Raw genomic sequence first — 14,233 nt, forward strand, 5'->3', positions numbered from 1 at the left:
TTACTAAAGGCATGCCACACCACCAACATCGAGCGTCCAGAACAGAGCAGCTCTTCACAAATCATTATGCTTTTCCACACACGCTGATTTTAGATATGCCAAAGATGTATGCAACCTGGAATTCATTTAAAACGGTCAACTGTATTCTGCTGCAAGTTCGATAGCTTCAAATAGACGGCTGACCTCTAGCGGTCAACACAACGTCATGTTTGATGTGCTCTCTAGCAGAGATAAACCAATGCGTCCATCGCACAAGGCAGCCGTCTTTATTCTATAATAAATGCGTAGGAAGATAACGGGGAATACAGGGAGACAGGCATTTTAAATATATTTATTATAACATTCATCCAAATTATTTTTAGATTGCTGTATCTGTACATCAAGCTGATTATACAATTGAATGGTAATTCGTTTTATTTGTCACCAGTGGGCCAACAGTAAATGACAAATGTAATTGATTTAAGAACTGAAGTAGAAGCTATTACACTAACAATTCTTCTTCTGTACATGATTACAGATATGGTCAACACAACAGCAATCTGATCTGCACAGTCATTGAGGTGTTATTCTCTCACGACTAAGTCACTGTAGAGAGCCATTGAGTTGCGATTGGTAAATAACAACCTCATGAGAGTGAAACGGTTTGTGATACCAGCACTGAGCTGTAATCACTTTATTCTTCCCCTCTGAGTTTCTGCTTCTGTCACATGGGGCTTTCAGTCAAACTGCACACCATGAGTGTTACACAAAGAGGCCACCAGGGGGAAGCGTTGCATAAAGAATTTCAGGGTGTGGACCATAGCACCACGGTCTCAACAGCAGTGTCTCTCCTCCCCCTGCTTCCATTAAATACCGTAAGAAAAGTCTGTGATTGATTAGGGGGGGCCGTAGAGTCTTTCAGGCCGTCAGAGGGCGGAACCCCGGCAGAGGTAACTGCTGCCCCTCCTTCGCCTCGAAGAAGGTGTAGGAGAGTGTGATGGTGTCGACGCGCGCCATACGCGGGTCCTCGTCGAACTCCGGGTCGATGTAGAAGAACACGGGCATGTCCACTTCCTCTTTGGGGTTCAAGATCTGCTCCTCAAAGCAGAAACACTGTAGGAAACACACAAACACACACACACGCACACACGCACACACACACACACACACACACACGCACACACGCACACACACGCTCTAAAGTTGGGTGCTCGACGAAATGGGCATAACAACATGAGCGAAGGAAGTCCGGCACACCAGTAGCTGATGTATGACGAAGGGCTCACGCCCGAAACATTAAGTAAAAATGCTATCGGGAGCCACAGGTGTGATTGACCTCATTCATTCATTGTCATTGAAATTGTGAACCAGTACATAATTGATACCTGTGTCCATTTATTAAAGTAGTGTCTATAATCTACACTTTATTGAGATACTCTGTATGTAATTGAGGGTCAGTACCTGTATTTTGTTGAAGTATTGTCCAGCGTCGAATGGCACCACATTGTATGTGGAGATCCCGATGACGGGCTTATCTGTGGGGTTGTACGCTTTGTAGAAGGCCAGAGCTGTCTCTCCAGGCACCACCTGCATTATGGGTGAGCATCACACACACACACACACGTGTGTGCGCGCAAACACGTGTTACAGAAACTCCAGAGAATTCAACGTATTCTATAGCCTGGCTAGCGTCTACCACTTCTCAAATGAGACGTGGTCTGCCAACCAGACGTTCATTTTCTCGTATTTGAAAAAATGCCCAGATCCGTTCATTGGGCGCCACGGATGTCTATCAAATGCGTCTGTGCATAGCTCATCATAGTCTTGCTTTCCCCCCTGTTCTGTGATTGGTCCCCTATCTCAGGCAAAAATTAGGGTGGTAGTTTCCAGACTGCCTTTAGCAGCGTGAATGAAATCACCACGCAAGCCAGGATGGGAACACCCAGGCTACGTATTATATGCATTACATTACATTACAATATGTTGTGTTATTCTGTTTCAAGCAAAGTACTATGTAAGAACTCGTGTTCTGGAGTACTGCAGGGATATCTGTGACTCCAGCTGTGTTTTAAAGTGTGTGTGTGTGTGTGTGAGACAATTTGTTTCAGTGGGATAGAGCTCTGCAGCTGCATACTCACGTAAATCTCTGTCTGTTGCGGGCGGAAGTTCCACTGCATGCTGGCGTGTGTGTCTGCGTTGAAGGTCACCTTGATGACCCGGTCCTGTATGGGGGTCATAGTGCCCACCTGCTCCGTGTTATGGCCCGCCACCGCCGTGCCACCCAATCCTGACGCCTGCAGGTCAGAATACAACCAATCAGAGAGGAGCATCTAGACAACTAGACTCTTTTTATTGCGTTCAAGGAAGCCTGTGAGAAAATACTCTGATTTCACTGCTGGCACCAAATGGGCACAAGGACAAAACTGCCAATTTTACAGTATATCTATAGAAGAGCCATTAAAACAGTAAAACACTGTAACATGTTACATGCTATATCTCCTGCTAACACACACACACACACACACACACACACACACACACACACGGTACAGTATGTCCCCACAGATCAGCTTCAGCACCATGGACAGCGAGTACACAGAACCTGCTCAGACCCAATCAGCAGCAGCCAATGGCCAACCAGCTTACCTGAGCAGCTCAACACACCTGCTGAAACACAGGTGAGTGTACATGCTAATCGGGTCAGTGGACCTGAAGCTAACTCCTCTACGAGTCAGCGACCTCACCTCATAAGGCAGATGTTGACAGACACCACACAATATGCAGAAACCTGACATGAGACCGGCACAACTACTGGGCTATGGGTGAACAACTCACTTGAGACAGCCAGGTACCACACCTGAAATTAGGGCTGGAACGATTAATGTATTAATTGTCGACTATTAAAATAATCACCAAATACTTAGATTTTGAAGGAAAAGACATCAGAATTCTCTGATGTAGCTTCTTGAATTTGAATATTTCCATCCGTTTTAATTACTCCTCTATAACAGTGAAATAAAGCACAAATAAATCTTAGTGTGTGGACAAAACAAGGCTCGGAAAACAATGAAAACAACCATCAAACATTTTTCACCAATTTCTTCCATTTTATCTATCAAACAATTATTTGATAAATCGAATAAACAATCACCAGATAAACCGACTCTGAAAAGAGTTGTTAGTCGCAGCCCTACCCGAGATATCTACCTCACCAAGCCTAACCAGCACATTTTATGTGAACATTTGTGGTGAAAGTGAAGACTGTTAATTAAATATGAATGATTTTAAGTAAAGCTTCTATTTTAACAGGGAAGTTACTGAAGCGATAAGCAGGGATGCCTGGGCGTGATCCTGGGTGCGATCCAGGATCCAGATCCGGCCGCCTTGTTTTCTTGTCGATCGATTCGCTCGACGTGCACAAATACAATTCCTATTGCACCTCGCTAGGTGATATATATGGTGCAAAAGTATCAAACAACAACGCGCAAGAAAATCACAGCCATCTCTATTTTTGTTAATGAGAAAATATTTCACAGATGCACAACTTCTGATACATTACAGTAGTTCACATTTGGATTTACAAATGTATGAATGTTGTGCATGTTCTCAGATTATGTAACACGGATGTGCGAATGTGTTTTGCCCCAATCGTTGCAGTGTATTTGGGGCAAAAGTCTTGAGGGCATGAGGCCAGGAAGTTGTTATGCACAGGATAGGATTTGTGTACCTGAAGCAAGGATTTGTGAACCCGTAACCCCGATTTTGTGTTAACAAGGTATAAAAAATCTACATGTACAAATGTACAAATGTACATCTTCAAATTTACAGTTACACATTTGTGACTTTAGTGTGCGTTTACGAAATCTGCAGTTAAATGTGCTCGTGAGTTTTGAACCAAATATACCTTCATACCAGACTCTCTGTCTCCAAGGTTAGGATATATGTAGATAAGTGCCACATTTCTATGGAGGATTATTTAAGTGTCTCCTCCTCTATAAAATCTCTGTGACAGTGAGGGCATCATGCAACCCAGGCCAGGACATGGAGTCTGGCCTCAGGTGTCAGCTGTAATCTCCTCTGGCAATGCCAACATGTGTGGAATTGTGTGTGGAATTGACTAGCCTGGCCCTGCCCGCCTGTATGCTGCCTGTATCTCTCTCTAGGCTAGGCTAAGTCACATCCCAACATGTGTGGATGTGACCTAGCCTAGCCTAGCCGGGCCCTGCCCGCCTGTATCCTGCCTGCATCTCCATTTCCCTTTCCCAATGTCAGACCTTCTTCAGTCAAACAAAGTGATTCAGTCAGGTAATGCCAGGCTACCGGAGTCCCTCACCTGGCAGTAGAGTCGGTAGAGTGGCACGGCGGCGTATGCCATGCCAATCATGCCCACGCCAGCGGCCGCGATGTACGTCAGCACCGTCTTGTTCCGCTGCCTCCACTCTTCTTCCTGTGTCTGCCGGTAGTTCTTCCTGGACTTGGCGCCGCGGCTCTGGAGGTGCAGACGCGACGGCGCCCGCCGCTGCAGGAACGCCTCCGTAAGCGAGTCGAGCGGTCCGCGGCCCTGCCTGCGCGGGAGAGAGGGACCCTGGAGCGAGTGCAGCTCTCTCCAGCCTGGGGTCCGGATGCAGGAACGGACGCTGGTCGCCACCTGCAGGCCGTGCCTGGAACAGCACTCCCGCAGGAGCAGGGGCAGCAGCATGACTGGCTGGGGGGGAGGATCACAGAGAGCGGGCCAATAGGAAGGCTTTACACACAGTCACCTAAAGTTAAATAAGAGGATGGGATAAGATGTTACATGGCATAATCATTCTATGCTGTTTGTTATGTCTTTTAATCATTATACTTTTTAAACATTTTTTAACTATTGCTCTCTTATGCTTGTATGTACTATTACCTTGAATGTTTTATGTTTTCTTTTTAATTCGTTACTTTTTAAACTTAATTCGGTAACACTTTAGTTTGGGGTGTCGCTGTTACAGTGTACCTACCTAATTAGGTACAGTGGTACAACCTGTGTAACAACATGTACTATCAGGTACTACCATTGTACTTGCCTCATGTATTTGTGGGTACCTACATATAGTTGTTACATTGTAATACTGAGTGCTTTTACAAAACTTTGCCAATTTGCCTACATTTTTCATCAGAGGCAAAGGGCTGACCTGAGACCTGTTGTTGTATGGGGTAAATCTGGTCATGAAAGATCTGATATACAAACCATTCTTAGCTCCAGTCAAGAGGTCATTGTCTTCAGTGTACATGTAACAGTTGTGCTGCTACAACCTTGTTACGGGTTTATGTCACTGTATCAAAGAGTAATAAGTGTGTACCAACACAGTTGATACATGTGCTACATAGGGTAATGGCAGACATGTTCCAAGACATCAAAGACACAACATACATGTCATATGTGCATGCAAGTAATTAACTGGTACATTTAACAGGTTTATTCCACAGTATCAAAGAGTAACAAAGGTGTAGCAGTGCAGCTGTTACATTTATCAACTGTGTTGGTACACACTTATTACTCTTTGATACAGTGACATAAACCCGTAACAAGGTTGTAGCAGCACAGCTGTTACATGTACACTGAAGACAATGACCCCTTGACTGGAGCTAAGAATGGTTTGTATATCAAATCTTTCATGACCAGATTTACCCCATCCAGCAGGTCTCAGGTCAGCCCTTTGCTTCTGATGAAAAATGTAGGCAAATTGGCAAAGTTTTGTAAAGCACTCAGTATTACAATGTAACAACTATATGTAGGTACCCACAAACACATAATGCAAGTACAATGGTAGTACCTGATAGTACATGTTGTTACACAGGTTGTACCACTGTACCTAATTAGGTAGGTACACTGTAACAGCGACACCCCAAACTAAAGTGTTACCCTTAATTCTTTGACTATTGCCCTTCTATGCTTTTAAAAGGCATTCATGTTTGAGAAGGCAAACATGTGGCAAAGGCAAACGGAATTTTGCCGTTCATGGTTATGCCAATATCAGGTTCACCCGTTACTACTCACACATACAGGTTTAATCAAAAGACAAATGTAGCCAAACTCACCAAGAATTGTTAAGTGGATTGTGCTGCTTTCATTCAAAAGAAAACAGTTCACGTTGCAATCTGGAGGAGGAAAAAACATGGAAGTTAATGCCACCCAGTGTAGCTATGAGGCTATTGCATCCACACACTATGTAAGAGGTCTCACTAAACAGACACAACAATCCAAATCAGAAGTGTGTTGACAACAGAAATAAATGACTTAGATGAGCAACATACACTGCCCATAATAGCCTTAATAAATTCAAATGTTTACATTAATTTGACATCACTGTTTTCAGTTCAGTTTGAATATTGAATACAATGCTACTTTCGACCATGCTTTTCCCTCCATCTTCTACCACACTTTGACTAGTACCATGGATACACCCTCATATCCTCTGGTAGCAATATAGACAGATGCAGTAATCATTCCTAAGGTCTCCTTTGACCTGTAACTTGGATGTTGTTGTTATCTTACTGTGAGTTGCTCTGGATAAAAGCGTCTGCTAAATGAATACATGTTACGTACATTTGGGCTAGTCATATAACGTTAGAGTAAATGCAGCTCCGAGTAAAGTAACGAGATAAGAGTTGACGTGGAGAACGATCATCATCAGAGGGTTACACCAAAGATCATTCATTACTATTCTCTGGTTACACCGAGCAGCATTATAATAAGCAAATCAACAGATCGCAAACACACCATTTAAACAAACAAACAAAAAAGACTTACAACATGCTGTGGGGTGAGCCACCTTGCATTGATGAAGTTAGTCAACATAGTAAAGTCGCTGGCTAACTAACTAGGAAGGAAGGAGCTCTAGGTCTGTCTGTACTTAGTGTTCTTCACAACATACTCGCCAGCTCAGTGAATAAAACCCGACCAGACAACTTTATCTAGCGAGCCTTGTAGTAAGTTAGGTATTATGTACTTTGACACGACAATATTACTACGTTGTATGTAATAAAACAACGCAGATGTTAACTGACTTACCTTACCCAACACCCTTCTGCACACCTTACAAAACACGGCAGGGTTAGGTCCGTCGCCGTAAATCATCCGGCGGAAATGGCAAATAGTTACATTGGTTCCTATGATGGTTGTTATTCAACTAACAAGCAACACACTGATGTACTGTATATCTGTGTATATCAACAGTATAAATAGTGCAGTAATCATTGTATGATAATTTTGGTATACTGTATTAATGTAACGGATACACATAATGAGCTTATTTTATTTTTTTCGAAGACGTAAAGAACATGTTGCAGTTCTGCTGGAATCCACCAGATGTCTCACTTCTACATTTTTACTTTGATTTGCAAATAGATATGTTAAAACGGGTTAATTGAAGTTACAAGACCTTTACTTATCTCCTTCAACGACGTTTTTTTCTTCAGGATACACCCATGCGAAGAATGTTGAGTTGAAAAACAATCATCATTGAGTGTCAACAAAATCATACAGTTTCCCTGCTGTGGGCTACAATCTGTGACAAGTGTCTTTGTATTATGAGTGAATCAATTAATCATAATTGATGAAGTTCATCTCTAAACCCTGTAAAACATTCTAAACATTATAGTTTCAAGACTTTTTTGGCCTCTTATGCTAGGCTACTTACCAAGAGATAAGTAGGCTAGTTTAAAAGTTTGAGTTCTTTGATTACTCCAGGCTACGCACATAATATTACCTGAGCTTAATCCTATAGCAAAAAAAAGAAAAGAAAAAGAAAGCTACATCCTTTCTACTGCATTTAAGGGGGCGTTCTATGAAGGTGCGCCAAAACCGTATCGTGGTAGAGCGTGCTCCGTCAGCTCGAGCTAGAGGTGAGGTGGTCACATGACTGTGGGGTATCAGCGAAGATTAAGCAGAAAGGTAGGAGTGTGCTTGTCTGACACTGTCTGGATAGCCCTGAGTCTCCGCGGCCGGGCTGAGCGACCTGAAGTGAACCGTCGATCATTTCTCACAGACCAATGACGCTGCCGCGGTATTAATACTTCATCATTTTTATCAGTCAGCCATGTCACTGCTGCCCCAGTCAGAAGCGGAGCACTTTGATGGCTTATCCCTGTTGTACTGGTACGTGTCTCTCTGTTTCTACTGTAAATAGTCCTCCTGCACCTGTCTGCTACGCTGTTTTTTTATTTTTTTATTTATTTATTATTATTTTTACTGTCTAACCTCTTTCTATCTGCATGTGCCTATGTATGAGGAAAGGTTGCCTGCAATTGCTACTACTCAAGGTGAATAACTATGTTTTAGGATGAAATGAAGGAATTATTGTGCCTCTGGTGAAGTTTTTGACCTTCACTGGATGTCACTCTTGGGAGGGATGCCTGAAGACACAGCAGTTTAGGGAAATAATTGCAGTGTCACATGTTGTGTAATCTATTTTGGGGGTCTTTGTCAGATTAGGACACAAGGAAATGAACATTCAGGTGAACGTTTGTGAATGGGATTGCCTTTTTTAAGTACAGTAGCTCAGGTCACACAATATTATCATGATGTGGAGTGGTTACAATAAAACAGATTACGCGGTATTAGTAATTAGAGTAATGCAGTTTGGTCATTACACCAGCGTTGTAGACTATTCGGTGGAAAAAGTCAGTGTGCTCACCGCTCAGGGACGATGCCTCAACACACAAACAAATCATTTGAGGGCATGTGTATTACTTATGCACCGGGAGGTGTCTCCTGAATGGGGAGTCCTACAAAGACAGTTTCTGTTGACAAATGTGTTAAAAAAAAGTGGTCTCTCTCTCTCTCTCTCTCTCTCTCTCTCTCTCTCTCTCTCTCTCTCTCTCTCTCTCTCTCTCTCTCTCTCTCTCTCTCTCTCTCTCTCTCTCTCTCTCTCTCTACTTCTTTATCTGTTGTTCCATTTCTCTCTTTTACAGTGGATGTTAAAGTGCATTCAAGTTTCTGTGTATGAGTGGACTGATCTTTGGGAAAGAGGTCTGCCAAATAGGGTCAGAATCTTCCGAGGAGTTCCAAATAGGGTCAGAATCTTCCGAGGAGTTGAGCCTGTGGCCTGAGCTTCTGCTACACTCACCGCAAGCCACATGACCCTTACCTTACCTCACCACCACAGTCTACACACACACACACACACACACACACACACACACCTCACCTAACTCTGGGGTGAACGCACCTCACCCCACAACTGAGGTGAACACAATCACATACAGGAGATTATTGGATTTTTTTTTATCAGTAGCTCTGGCAGATTTATCCAATCAGATTTTCTAAATGAGCTGTTCTACCCAAACACTGTCTAGTCACTTGGGCACATCATAACTGTGATTATTCAGTCTTTTCAACTAACGGCTAATGTCTTGGCACATCCACTCACATTACTATTTACGGAGCAATTATGGCAGTAGTCATTTGATTCAGTGTAAACTTTCACAATACAAACACCACCAGGGAATGATTTAGTGGCCTCAAAAGACTACTGTACTGTCAGTTCTGTTCTGTCAATTTTATTATTCATTCGGGGAAATGCTGTAATCTGGATGGATGTGTGTTTGTGTGTGTGTGTGTGTGTGTGTGTGTGTGTGTGTGTGTGTGTGTGTGTGTGTGTGTGTGTGTGTGTGTGTGTGTGTGTGTGTGTGTGTGTGTGTGTGTGTGTGTGTGTGTGTGTGTGTGTGTGCGCGTGTGTGTGTGCGTGTATGTCTGTGCTGTCAGCAGTGGGGCTATGCCGAAGACATTCATCACTGTGAGTGCTTATGTCACCATTGCCCATGGACTTGTTGATTGTTTATGTTTTCTTTGTCTGCTGTACTGTCTCACGCAGTGGTCTCACTCAAACGCCTGGCCCACATGTGGCCCAAATGCAGCTCAACGCCTGGCCCACATGTGGCCCAAATGCAGCTCAGAGCACAGTTTCTTATGGCCCCTCATTTAACTGATTTGCGGCCTGATGGGATTCGACCCGAGTTCTGTTTTTTCTTCTGTTCGCTTTCTTTAACCCCTAAGCGGGGGAGTTTTGAACATTCTAACAGAAGATTCTGTTCCGCAACATTATGAAGTTCTAAAGATTCAGAGCCCTAGAGAGAGATTCTGGTCGAATTCAATGTACCCAGATATTCCTTAGAATGTTAAAATTTCAACATTCCCGTCACTCCGGTATGACGGCACTCTCTTAAGGGTTAAGAATGCATTTTACTGTTTGGGTAGGCCACTCAACTAACTTTGGGACTGCAGTTACATAGACCAAGGTCAGTTGTGTCCGTTCACACTGCTGTGGGTCAGCCAACCAAACCCATCAAATGAGCTTACCACAAGAGAACCAACCAAGCTATTTTCTCATGCCCTTTTGCTCTGGCACCCGTGGAAAATGGCCCGTAGGCCACTGAAGTTTGAGACCCCTGGTCTACTGTCTTTTTTGTAAAGTGCTTTGAGTAGCCATTTGTGTTAGGGAATGCGCTATATAAATGCATTTTCTTTTACTACATTTACATTTATTTACATTTATTCATTAAGCAGATGCTTTTATCCAAAGTAAGCCCCGAGAGGTCGTAGGTTCCACTGATTTTAGAACAGCTAAGGGGGTGTTGTTAGGCACAAGCGCATTAGCCGTTCTAAAATCAGTGGAACCTACAGTACGGACTCAACTCAACTGGAGTGGCTTAGGCCTATTGCTTTTCTGAAATGGTTACTACATACTGTATATCCGGCAAGATTTGATCAAATAAAGGCACAGCAACTAGAAATGTAAATATTTATTCATAGATAATCATAGTCTGGCTATCACCATACTTAACTCAATCTTTTAAGATTGAACATTAGTCTGGGGAGTCTGCGCTTTATCTCTACTGCACAAGAGGCATGGTCAATGGGCATAGTTCAAATGACGCTTTTGGATAGTCCTTCAACCAATCAGACCAATGGAGAAATCTTAGCTAGGAGTTACTAATGCATCTGCCAATACTCTTACCAGAGAACAGGAATGCCAAAGTGTGGTAGGAGAAGAAAGTTCTACAACTGCTCACAAGTATTGTGAAAATTCATCTGTAATGTAAAACTAGTCTTCCTCTGGTTGCTCAATGCAGACTGTGTGAACTGATTGTGTCTCAGAGACCAGTCTGACCACGAAAGCACCCTGCGGATCACCACTGACTGAAAACAGCGAGTCCCACGTTCAAACTACATGATTGAATCCGTGGTTAGGGACCACCCGCAGCAATGCCTTCACAGACCACCAGTGGGCTGTGGACCCATGGAGAGCCCCTGCCTTAGTGTCTGTGAACTGAACCTATGGCAGAAAAAAAGAAAATATGTGAGATATAAATATAATAGTTTTCACATTCCTGCCATTAGCAGTGACATTGAAGTGATTGGTGCCTGAAAATATAGATTTAGATAGATTGCATTATTGATTGTCTAACTATTTCACTAAGCTGTTTGATAAATCTGTGACCTTTCAGTCCAAGCCAGGCAGCACAGACACACGCCTGAAACAGCTGTAGTTTACTCCAGGCCTTACCAGTGCATCTAGGCAATGCCAGTGTAACTCCGCGAGAGTCCAGTCTTTCTCGAAGGCTCCCTCTCTTGGCCAGTCCAGTCTTCTTGTGTAAGATCAGCTCAGTAGGATCCCTCCAGCCAAGTCCATTTATCTGCCTGTGGCGCGGCTCGTTAACTGGTCCCCTGAACTGGGATTTGGCTTCCGCTGAAACGCCCCGGCGCCTAATGGTTCAGATGGTCGTGCGTCACTAATCTTCCTCCCCTTCAGGGAAGCTCATGTAATAGGCTTCCCTCATGCCAGGAGTGTGCCCGTCACTTTGGCTGTCTTTGGCTGGACTATACCGACAAACGCTGGACTATTGTTGAGTTTTTACCTGAGATTGGGGCTGTTGATGTTTTACCTGAGATTGGGGCTGTTTATCTGTATATCTCTATCTCTGCCTTGCTTGTGTGACTGCTGTACCATCACTACAGTATGGGACTGCTGAAGTCTCTCTCCAATGCTTGCCTATGACTCTGGATCAGTACGTCTGTGCTGTGTGTGTTTGGGCCTTTTGATGCCTCTACCGTCTGTGCTGCTGAGAGTGCGTCTGTGCCGTGTGTGTGGGCCTTTTGATGCCTCTGCCGTCTGTGTTGCTCAAAGTGTCTCGGTGTTCCTGTCTCAGGACCATCATGGGGCCTCACGGGATCAACCGCGCCGTCCAGAGACTGGACTTCACCGACTGCAGGCGGGGCCTGGGTGAGAGAGAGACACACACACACACACACACACACACACACACACACACACACACACACTCACTCCTCTCCTCTCTTCTCCTCTGTTCCCTTTCTCTCCTCTTCTCACCTCTTCTCACCTCCTCTCTTGGGCGAGGAGACACTCACACACTCATACATAGACTGACTCTAAAGGAAAGTCCTAGGACTACTGGAATAACATACTTGAAGGTGCTTTGGCCTGCATGCCTAAACGTAAACATGTAATATATATCATAAATTAACAGCATTAGTAACAACATTTATATTTGATTTGTTATGCCCTGTATTACTGTAATCAAATGTAATAACATGGCCATAACTCCTGTGGCTAGTGTGTTGTTCTTCTGTTCTCTCCTTTCCTCTTTTCTTCTCCTCTCCTCTCTTCTCTCCTCTTTTCTTGCCCTCTCCTCTCTTCTCCTCTCCTCTCCTCTCCTCCCTCTCTTCTCTGCTCCTCCACTCTCCTTTCCTCTGTTCTCTTCTCCTCATCAGTCTTCCTTTCTCCTCTCCTCCTCTCTCCTCTCCTCTCTCCTGTTCTCTTCTTCTCCTCTCTCCTCTCCTCTCCTCTCCTCTCTCCTGTTCTCCCCTCCTCTCCTCTCCTCTCCTCTCTTCCTCTTCTCTCCTCTGGCTGTGTCAGCTCTGACGTAAGGTGTTCTCCTCAGGTGTGAAGATCACAGGTGGATGCAAGCCGGAGACTGGTGAGGAGTTTGGCATCTTCATCAAGAGGGTGCTGCCTGGAGGAGTGGCTGCTCAGGATGGTGAGCGAGCGTAAACACAAAAACACAAACAAATAAACAAACACGCATATACTCACAAACAAACAATCAAACAAACAAACAAGTCCTCAAAAAGACATGAGCACAGTCAAAATACATTCACAACAAATGGAGCTTTTTTGTGCTTGTTTTGCTATGACCTATATAAAGAACACAATCTGACTGTTTGCAGGGCGGTTACGGTCAGGGGACCTCATTTTGGACGTCAACAACGTAAACTTGTCTGGGGTCACTAATGAGAGGTAAGTTCGCTTCCATTCTGACAGGAGTGTGTAGCCTGTAGTTCACCGTTTTAGCTATCATCACAGCTACCATGCCAAATGCCTGACTTACTGTAGGTGAACTTCGCAGGTGAGCTGCACATGTGCAGAATTAACTAGTATTTCGGTCACACCTGCAGGATGGTCATATTATGGTCATACCTACAGGATGGTCATATTGTGGTCACACTTGCAGGATGCTCGTAGTTTGGTCATACCTGTAGGATGGTCGTAGTTTGGTCACACCTGCAGGTATTATGGTCACACCTGTAGGATGGTCATGCTCAGAGTACGGTCAGGGCACCTGAGTCCGTGGCCATCTTTAAAGCTGTGACATGGATATGCTGTGGTCCCCACGTGAGATTATCCCACTTGCTGAGCATCTTTTAAAAACAGCTTTAAGACCCATCTGTTTGCATCAGATTTCCACTCTGACTTATGCTTTTATGCTTTTACGCGTGCGCTAAGCTCTCCCCTGTTACGTAAGCTGTTTTTATGGAATTTGGCTCTCTTGTGTTTGGTCAATATTTCATTGCTGCTATCTTTTTGTTAGTTAGATGCCTTTTTTTTCCAGCTCAATTTTCATTTTCATTATTCGGCTTTGTCATTATGTCATTTCCATGTTCACGTTGCACGTGCTTTGTCCTCAGTAGTGGCATAACTGGCAATAATAGCCCTATAATATACACACGCATGCAGATAGTGTGTGTACACTCTCAAAACGATTGTGCTGAAAATAACAGAACTTGCGTTGTTTTTAACACATCTCTGTGTCCAACACAGCAACAACACAGTTTGTGTTGTTTCCTTTTTTATTTGTTACACAATTTGTGTTGAAAGTAACACAACTTGCAATGTTTTTTTTAACACATCTCTGTGTCCAGATAGGGACAACACATTTGTTTTAAGAATGTATGTGTGTGTCCGATTGTGCATACTGCCATTTG

The 14,233-nt window shown here is 43.8% G+C and overlaps 2 protein-coding genes across 6 annotated transcripts in view; one reads left to right on the forward strand and one right to left on the reverse strand.

Annotated features, from left to right (window-relative positions):
- Positions 1–317: 317 nt before the first annotated feature.
- Positions 318–7,085, reverse strand: LOC134076971 (cytochrome c oxidase assembly protein COX11, mitochondrial). Of its 5 annotated transcripts, none has more exons than XM_062532289.1 (6): positions 7,022–7,085; positions 6,049–6,108; positions 4,313–4,739; positions 2,118–2,273; positions 1,441–1,566; positions 318–1,092 (listed from the first exon to the last, which is right to left on the reverse strand). In XM_062532289.1, the coding sequence occupies exons 3-6, from the start codon at positions 4,676–4,678 to the stop codon at positions 898–900; spliced, it is 843 nt and encodes a 280-aa protein (XP_062388273.1). In that variant the 5' UTR covers positions 4,679–4,739; positions 6,049–6,108; positions 7,022–7,085; the 3' UTR covers positions 318–897. The 5 variants fall into 5 exon arrangements, with proteins under 5 accessions (XP_062388273.1, XP_062388277.1, XP_062388272.1 ...); XM_062532293.1 differs by having other exon boundaries at positions 4,313–4,684; positions 7,022–7,069; XM_062532288.1 differs by having other exon boundaries at positions 7,027–7,047.
- An 804-nt stretch (positions 7,086–7,889) lies between these two features.
- The window catches only part of stxbp4 (syntaxin binding protein 4), a 63,264-nt gene continuing 56,920 nt past the window's right edge, over positions 7,890–14,233 (forward strand). The window contains exons 1-5 of the mRNA XM_062530953.1: positions 7,890–7,903; positions 8,043–8,107; positions 12,160–12,233; positions 12,913–13,008; positions 13,199–13,268. Coding sequence (XP_062386937.1) covers positions 8,049–8,107; positions 12,160–12,233; positions 12,913–13,008; positions 13,199–13,268 — 299 coding nt within the window. The 5' untranslated portion in view covers positions 7,890–7,903; positions 8,043–8,048. The remainder of the gene's footprint in view (positions 7,904–8,042; positions 8,108–12,159; positions 12,234–12,912; positions 13,009–13,198; positions 13,269–14,233) is intronic.

Source organism: Sardina pilchardus, chromosome 3, assembly GCF_963854185.1.
Source record: "Sardina pilchardus chromosome 3, fSarPil1.1, whole genome shotgun sequence".
Taxonomy (NCBI): Eukaryota; Metazoa; Chordata; class Actinopteri; order Clupeiformes; family Clupeidae; genus Sardina; species Sardina pilchardus.